The 9150-nt window shown below is 37.1% G+C and overlaps 1 protein-coding gene across 1 annotated transcript in view; it reads right to left on the reverse strand.

Moving 5' to 3' along the window:
* Window positions 571-9150, reverse strand: part of LOC109232887 (alanine--tRNA ligase) — a 13470-nt gene continuing 4890 nt past the window's right edge. Inside the window, exons 9-23 of the mRNA XM_019398577.1 lie at window positions 8719-8778; window positions 8100-8150; window positions 7927-8022; window positions 7169-7270; window positions 5669-5791; window positions 4058-4201; window positions 3874-3945; window positions 3705-3780; window positions 3454-3596; window positions 3263-3371; window positions 2926-3113; window positions 1831-1920; window positions 1568-1750; window positions 1295-1474; window positions 571-949 (exon numbers count right to left, since the gene is read on the reverse strand). Of these exons, the coding sequence (XP_019254122.1) occupies window positions 878-949; window positions 1295-1474; window positions 1568-1750; window positions 1831-1920; window positions 2926-3113; window positions 3263-3371; window positions 3454-3596; window positions 3705-3780; window positions 3874-3945; window positions 4058-4201; window positions 5669-5791; window positions 7169-7270; window positions 7927-8022; window positions 8100-8150; window positions 8719-8778 (1689 nt within the window). The 3' untranslated portion in view covers window positions 571-877. The remainder of the gene's footprint in view (window positions 950-1294; window positions 1475-1567; window positions 1751-1830; window positions 1921-2925; window positions 3114-3262; window positions 3372-3453; window positions 3597-3704; window positions 3781-3873; window positions 3946-4057; window positions 4202-5668; window positions 5792-7168; window positions 7271-7926; window positions 8023-8099; window positions 8151-8718; window positions 8779-9150) is intronic.

Here is a 9150-nt window from a genome sequence, read left to right on the forward strand (position 1 = left end):
CCACACCCACCCACCCCCATTTCCTTGACAATGATGCTTTGTCGATGGCATAATCGACCGGTTTGAGATTTGTGGTGTAAAGATCGATTTACCTGCACAGTATTCTTTTTCTTAGAAGCATAGTGGCGTTTGGGATAGGAAAGAAATGCTTCTTCGTTGGTGTAGGTTGAGTGTTACTTTTCTTTTTCCTTTTTTCTGTCACTCAGCTTTCTTCAAACATTTTATGATGCTGGTTATGAGAATTTTTTAATCACAAAATATAAGATGAAGTCCTAAAAGCTGATTGATTGTCATGGACTGGAAATGAGCTACTTACTCTAAATTGTATTTTCTAAAGATATTTTGTTCGAGTAATTTCTCTTTTCATAAAATGGTAATAATCAGTGAATTTCGTACTGCAAACCACACTAACCGATAACAAATTGGACATTCAAATTCAAACCTTGTAACCAAATCCAAACCTTGGCCACTCGGTTATCAGCACGTCCTTTTCTTTTCTTTTCTTTTCTCTGTACATCTAAAAAAGCCAGTCCAATCCATCCCAATTGGACCACATACTAGTCAGAAAACTTACGTGAACAAACATGGACTACCATAAAACCAGAAAATCTTCTCCGTTCTTTTGTGTATAACAAGTGTGCAGTATCCAGTAAACAGGTAACATCAACATAAATGTTTCCTAATTTTCTTTGCACTTTCTGCATATAATAAGGTAGCTCACAGAAAGCAACATAATGACCGAGTGGCAAATGACGGAAGTTGGCTTAACAAGAGCCTCCCACCACCACCCGTTAAAATCATGACCAATCAAATTGCTTAGAACAGCTGCATCACCTTCAGTCGGTAAAAACTCGCATTGGCACCTTGGTCTTACTTATCAATTTAATTTCATAGCTGCAAATGACGCTGCAACATCCATTGCCTCACCAACATGTGATATATTAGTTGCCTGAAAGGAAAAAACTTAACCACCGTGAATACAAAAGTAACAAGCAACGGACATCCCACATAAGAATTAAGGAAGAGGAATATCACGTTAGATAATTTTGCAATGCACATTATGTGCTTCTATGTCTTCCCATTTAAGGGCTGCAAATATGTGCAACCATCACAAGTAGTAACATTTCAGTTTCTAACTGAATCTACTTTGTGCATTGCACAAATATTTACAGATATGCCAGTAAAATCAAAACTATTTTAAGAGCTAGAAAAGAATAGTCCACCACTAGTTCCCAGAATTTTCTTCGATAACTATAGAAACTTAGAAGGTAACAGAAATGACTACGATGCAAACCTGGCCTTGCGCGAGACCACCTTTTCCTCCTCCACCTTTACCTCCCAAGGGCTTCAAAGCTGCATTCAACCAGTCTTTAACGTTCAACTGCTGGCACTTGTCACCTTTCTCAGGTACACCAGCACAGACCAAAACTTTGTTAGCAGCTTCATCTGTGCTAAATACCAGAACTGCCATACCCTGTTCAACCAATGAAACAGTCATGACTTGTATATATATTTTACCTTTTAGAGGAAAACACAAGCTTAAGTTTAACATGTACGAGCTAATAACCTTCTGTTCCATGACTTTGACAACTGCTTCACGGACTGCAGCAGTGTCCAAACCCACGCTAATCTGCAGGATGCAGTATGCTTTTCCACCAGAAGCTGCAGCTTCAGCCATTTCTGAGGCAGCTTTAACAGCTTTTTGTACATTCTCTGCAGCTATCTTCTTTTTGGCCTTTATGACTTGATTCTGAAGTAAACCATCATCATATTACTTTTCTTTCCAAGAAAATTTTATTTACCTTCAACCATGACACAAACAACACATACCTGGAGAGCAGAGAGTTTGGCCTTGAGATCAGCTTTCCTAACAGTGGGAATTTGTGCCCTCTCCACGGCAGCATTCAAAGAAGTTACTTTCTGAAATTAAGAAATTGCTGGTTGAATGCATCATAAGGAGCAATAGTAGCAGTAGGAACAAAGATCAGTCCTAAATTTGGAAAGCCCTGGATCAACTACAATTTGCCAAGATTAAAGAACAAAACGATGCTTGGCCGAATAGATTAGCCAGAAACTGTCAAGCTCCGCGACATCCCAAGGAGGAAGATACAGTGCAGGGGACAAATAAGAAACATGACTGAATAAAAAGGTACATCTTACTAACAACTCTGGCACATTTTGCTCTATAATTCAGCTTCATAAACAAAGATGACATGAAGTAGTTCTATAACTAAGTTCTTTTCGTCTGATATGAGTAGCTTATTTAAGCAGTTCTATAACCATGTAGCACAATGGCTGAACAAATGGCAGCCCGGTGCACTAAGCTCCCGCTATGTGCGGGGTCCGGAGAAGGGTCAAACCACAAGGGTCTATTGTACGCAGCCTAACCCTGCATTTATGCACGAGGCTGTTTCCACGGCTTGAACCCGTGACCTCCTGGTCACATGGCAGCAACTTTACCAGTTAGCCAAGGCTCCCCTTCAATGGCTGAACAAATGAATCATTAAATAAGAAGCAATACTTAGAAGTGGAAGCAATGAACTGTCCAGTTAATGACAGCCCAAGGAGCAAGAGCTTAAGGAGGACAGTTTGATTGGATGAGCACTAACATGACATATGAGTCTGATGTTAAAACTTGTAGAAGGGTGACTCTTTCCGTCTGCTATAGTCAATGAAACTACTGTATCAAGGACTTCATAGCCCAACTTTTTTGGGGGTTAGCACTATTGCCAATCAATTTCACTTCAAATCCTCACGATAAAAAAAATTCATCTCAACAAATCAAATCCTCAATGATTACAACTCTTCAGGATATTTTACTTCATTTCCAGGAAAGAATGCCTGGTTTTATCACACAAAGGATAGAGACCAAAACAGAATTCAGATTTTACTGGTTCAAGAAGAGTGGGTTATACAAGCACTAACCTCTTCCAGCAAGCTTTCATCAGTCTGGAATGCTTCATTTACTTTCTGTTCGAGTGAGGATGCCAAATCTGTGGCCTCAAAAGCACGATGAGTTGTAACAGCAGTAACTCTTCGGATTCCCTTGGCAATTCCCTCCTCAGACATCAGAGCAAATGCCTTAGCCTCCCTTGTATTAGAAATGTGTGTTCCTGAGTATCAATAAATTAGTCACAGGAACATCATAAATGCACTACCTCAAACCCCGCGCATAGCGAGAGCTTAGTGCACCGGGCTGCCCTTTTTTTAACATCATAAATGCACCCCCATAAATAGTAATTAGAGAATAAAAGAAAATTACCACCACAGAGCTCAGCAGAATACGATAACCATTCTTCATTTTCTGGATTAGCAAGAAGGTCCTCCACTTTACGACCAACTGACACAATCCGGACAGGATCGGGATACACCTACAACCCAACCAGGACAAAAGTAAGACACAAGTTTAAATGTCAAAACAGAATTAAGTCGGGCTAAATCGTGAATGCTTACTTCTCCAAAGACTGCTCGAAGACCTTTTATACTCTTGGCATCAGACAGCTTTGCCTCCTTTGAGAATACATCTAATTCAGACTTAATCTGCTCATTAACGATCGATTCAATTTTTCTTAGCTCCTCTGGCTTTACTGGCTTCCCTGTTCAAGGCATTAGAAGATTATCATTCTTCATATCGAGATGCCCATACTCACAACAACAGCTTCAACCACACATACCCAAAATAAAAAAAGAAGGAAGCTACTTACCATGAGAGAAGTCAAATCTCAATTTTTCAGGAAGAACAATGGAACCTTTCTGGTCAACATGGTCGCCAAGTACTTCCTGAAAAGTTCAATAACATCATCAGACAATCAACTCCAGCAAGTATGTAAACAATCGAATTGCCATCCTTTTATATTCTGCTATGGAAAATACCTTTAAGGCAAAATTTAACATGTGAGTGCAGGTATGATTCGGAGCGATCAATGTACGTCTGTTATAGTCAACCTGCTCAATCAATCAAGGAAATCAAACCTAATCATGTAAGTACAAAGAGGCACAACAAATCCAAAAGCCTGCATCATATGGTTTTAAAAGGCCAAGCAGAAGAGAATGTCACCTTACAAATTACTTTATCACCAACAGAAAACTTGTGTGCCTGTCCACTGAAAGATCCTATATGAAGAACGAATCCTCCATAAACTTGAACATTACAAACTTGAAAAGAGCCACTGGGACTCTCCAATGATCCAGTGTCATATATCTGTATCCAATAGTCAAGTAGCTTTATCAGAAACAGGAAACTAGAGTACCACATGACATAAGGAGGAAAAAAAAAAGATGGATGAATTTACAATGCCCCAAGCAACCAGAGTTTCCTTATTACATTCTATAAGCTTAAGTTTCTCAAATTGCAGAACTCTAGTTGAAAGAAGCAAAAACTTGGTAAAATGAGCATTATTCTGATGTTCTTTTTTATGCATCAAGTGACAAAACAAACATTAAGGTTACACTATCGGTTATCAAAAGAAAATGGCTCCTCAAGTTTCTGAAGAATGTGATATCCTCACAATGTCTAACCTCCATAACTTCTCATGCTGCATTTGATTGAAAAGAAAGGAAGAAAAGATGATAGGAAAATATCAATTAGATTTCACTACAGACGAGGGACGGGCTTCTCTATTTGCAAAGCCCTTCCACCTTCAACCAATTGGGGTTTACGTCACCAAGAGGAAAGAGAGAAAAATGCTACCCCTGCGAGGGAGGTGGGTGGGGATTCAAAAGTTATCAAATCAAAAAGGAGAAATTAGATTTTAATATAGCTCTAACAATATTCATTTAGTGTCTATATAAAAAGCAATATTCATATAGTGCTTACTAAGCTTACTAATAATCTGTTCATACTAGTAAGTTCCAATCTTACTTTTCCAGTTTCAAGAAAGAATGCATATGCAAAAGGAATAAATCTCCCGTTAACCAAACATGTTTGAGAGTCTCTTTTGTTTGCTTACTTTCCTAAATTTTTGCCAGGAAATACTTCCCCTTAAACAAACAATTAGCAAATGTTCATCTTTAGTGCTTAGCATCCAAAAAAATATATGCAACTGTTAATTAGTCGCTACTCTTTTAAAGTGTTATAGAGGTAGCTCCTCTTTAAAGCTTTGTTATTCAGCTTAATTTATCTCTCTCCGAGTGTGTGGGGAGGGATATGCATAAACACGTGAATCCATACAGATTCCAGATATATTTGACCCTGATTTATGCAGTTTATTAGCTCCCTGATTTTAGAATAGCCACCTCTATTTAAGGAGCTAATTTTCATTTCTTGTGAGCTCGGTTATAATATCCTTCTACTATCTTTTTGCCCTGATTTTTGCAGTTTATTAGCTCCCTGGTTTTAGAATAGCCACCTCTACTTAAGGAACTAATTGTCATTTCTTGAGAGCTCAGTTATAAAATCCTTATACTATCTTTTTGCATCTATTTGATGTGAGCAGTGAGACTTTACTCCATCGGGAAAAAATTATATAAGACCCTTTGACTACAACAGTACAAGAACTAAATTAGTTTACACCCTCCTCTACCGGACTACTAATAATAACAATATTGCTATTTAGTGTCCTTCCAGTAATATTTGAAGAGTAGTGAACTTTTTCTTGTCAGTATTTTGAAGAAGAGTGACTTATCATCATTTGACATTTTCTAACCAAAATATGAAAGCGCACTTTACCTGACCACCTTGTTCAGCATAGAAACTAGTGCTCTCAAGAATAATACCAACTTCATCACCTGCTGCTGCACTTTCCAAGAACTCATTTCCAGTGTAAATAGCTTTTATCTCACTCTCATGATCCTGAATTAAGAAATTCAGAAGTAAACCTCTGACGTGAGCACTAAATCATATACGTATATATTTACAACAGCTAAGCACTACACAGTCACCTTAAGAGAATAAAATAAAAACGTTTAGAAAAATGTATGAGAGTACAAGTTAGAAAAATAAATAGGCAGGAAATCCAAGACAAAGAAGTACAGTAATAAAAAATTGAACAGAGGAAAACACAATTAACGAAAGAAGCAAGAGTGATTAGTTTGTTATGTTAGGGGGGTTGATCTGCACTGATACAATTTGAGAGGACTAAGAGCCCGTTTGGATTAGCTGATTTGAAGTAGCTGATAAGCATTAGGTGCTGAAAAGCACTTTTAAGTGCTGAAACTGATTTAATAAATAAGCAGTTACGTGTTTGGATACAAGTGCTGAAATTGATAATAAGCTGCTGCAGTAGTTTGAGAAAAAAAGTGTCGATAAGCTCTTTTTCTGTTAAAATGACTTAAATAACCTTAGAACTGTTTATACTTATAAGGGCATAATTTCTTCAAAATTTTAGATTCCAGATCGATCCAAATACAAAATATTCTATTTGTCATTTTATTTTAAATACAATTGTGCTTAGATAAAAAAACTTTTATGATAAATAAAATTTATTTTATGATAAGCATATAATCATAAGTTATAATAATTAATAAATTGACAAAAGTTTCTAAGTAAATATTAAACCTAAATAAATATTTGAAGAGAAACAAACACTGTTTTCATCACCACAACACTTAGAAAGCAATGCAGCAAAATTTTGATATGTCCTCATTTATTACATACAGTTCAAAGATTAATACACAATCACATAGATACAAATATGCAAAGGAATAGAGAATTTGCTTATCTTAAATGGTCAATAAGAATTGCAGACTTGAAGGGGGGGGGGGGGGGTGAAACAATACTTGAGGTAGTGAGTATCGATGTAAGAGTTTTGTTCTAAAAAAAATATTTTAAGGATAAAATAGTAAAAATCTTGGTCAAACTTGAAGTGCTTATAAGCTAAAAATTCATAAGCTGGGGGTGACCAGCTTATGGCTTTTAACTTATAAGCACTTGGCTTATAAGCACTTTTAACTTTACCAAACGCGTAGATAAGCCGAAAAGTGCTTATAAGCTAGTTTGACCAGCTTATAAGCTTAGCCAAACACCCTCTAAAGACGAAGAAACCCCAGAAGAGAATGGGGCAGTGAAAGAAGTTTGTTCTTGGCTAGAGAAGTTACAGAAATTGACATTCAAAACATATGAAAACCATCTAGCTAGAATTAAATTAAAACAACAGCAGAAAATAATTGAAGCAAGCAACAATTGAAGAAGCCAGTCATGCTAGTTTCATTAGGAAGATAAATAAGCAACCTGAAACCAAGTAAATTTGAAAATATCATTTGTTGCAGCAACCCCTTTCTTGTGCAACGCAGCAGTAGCATCAGCATCCATGGCAATAGCACCACCAGCATTCTGTCAAGTATAGGTTCAGAACATAAGGTGTAATCATAAATTATTAACTTGTGAATTAGAATTTATAAGATAAATACTTGACGTGCCAAGAATGACAACTACGAATGCTCTCAGAAACATGAGTAGAATCTAGAACCTCACTTCAATAGTTGTTTTTCAGCTATAACTTATTTACCTCCACAACCCATTCTACAAGACATTTCCACTACTTCTTCACCCAGTGTATAACGTATAGGTGCCGCTGTCATGTTAACTCGATTTACCTCTATACATTGCATGTCACCTCAACCCTTAAGTGGTCCGTGAGGCATCATTCATTAGGCCCCTTTGACTGTCCAAGTCAAATTCATCCATTTGCTTAGCTTCTAAAGTATGATATTTCTAACAGATTAAACATGATTTCCTTCGGAACTATTTCTTTTCCAGAAAAGAATACTCAATCTTGACATGGCTCCAAAGAGGTAAACATAGAAAATCATCTAGGATCAGTAAAATTCTTAAGCCTTTTCTACCCAAAATTTCATACTTATTGGTGCAAGCTTAAATTGCCCGAACAAAACCAAATGGGTCTAGATGTCATTCCCTTACAGCTCGAAGGGTGAAAGCAAAATTAACCTAGCTGGAGACAGTTGAGAAACAAAAGCAACAAAGAGAACCTTGCTCTGAGCATTTCTTGATCTTTCCCTGGCAGCATCCATAGCAACATTAAAACCATCAACATCAACCACCAAGCCTCGTTCCTCTGCCATTAACTGAGACAAAAAAGATTAGTCAGCTTTTTATCACTGAGATTAGGAGATATGAATTAACACGTTCGAGCACCATTTACCTGGGTCAAATCTAATGGAAATCCATAAGTGTCCCACAAGACAAATGCATCCTGCACATCACAACAGAAGGAAGAGTAAGAAAAGAAACAAACTTGGCTGAGATACAAGGTCGCCGAGAGCTGACAAAAGAAAGTTGCTTTTTGAAGTGCATGAAGAGAGAACGATCAAAATAAAGGATTGCACAAGTCCTGGACTAAATTTGATCAATCACTTGAAAACTGACTGATAACAACATTCCCTCCATTTGCTTAGCTTCAGCAGTTAAAATTGCCTTTTTTTATAACCATGGTGTCAAATTGCCCCTTTTTTCTTTTTGATCAATGTGAAAATAATAGTATCGTTTTTATATAATGGGGACTTTTTAAATAACTTATGTTCCACGTGAAGCTACATTGGACCTTTAATTGTTCTTCTCGGTATAATTTCCATCTATTCCATTCAAGAAGAAAAAAAAGGAACATATGGCCTCACATGTTCCTCCATTAAATATAAAACAATCTAAATCGATTTGAGATGAATTGGGTATTAAGTAAATATTAAGAGCACAAATCAGATATTGAATTAGAAGGGACTTGGCTGATTTCTCTGTCACAAGTTGTATTTGGCTAATATGCTTGCCTGGCCACTAAATTGCTTCCCTTGAACCTCTTGAGCTGCCTTTTTAAATTTCTCGATTCCCTGGAGTAAGAAAGATGTTACATACAGTGAGAAATATTTTACAAAGACAAAACCAGAGTATACTAAGTCACGTAATCTCCCCAACTGGAAGCAATCAAGAAGCAGCAACCGCTCAATTAAAGGTCATGTATAGGGCTTCACTACACTATCAGTTGTAAGAGAGAAACATTTCATTAAGCTGAGAACATAGAGAGGAACTGGTTTAGGTGTGAAGGAAACAGGTAGCTTAATAAAGTCATCACACATTTCAGCACAGTGATGAATATTTTTTTTTTGGGGGGGGTAGCTTAATAAAGTCATCACACATTTCAGCACAGTGATGAATATGTTTTTTTTTTTAGGGGGGGGGGGGGGGGGGGGTTAGGGTTACTG

Source organism: Nicotiana attenuata, chromosome 10, assembly GCF_001879085.1.
Source record: "Nicotiana attenuata strain UT chromosome 10, NIATTr2, whole genome shotgun sequence".
NCBI lineage: Eukaryota > Viridiplantae > Streptophyta > Magnoliopsida > Solanales > Solanaceae > Nicotiana > Nicotiana attenuata.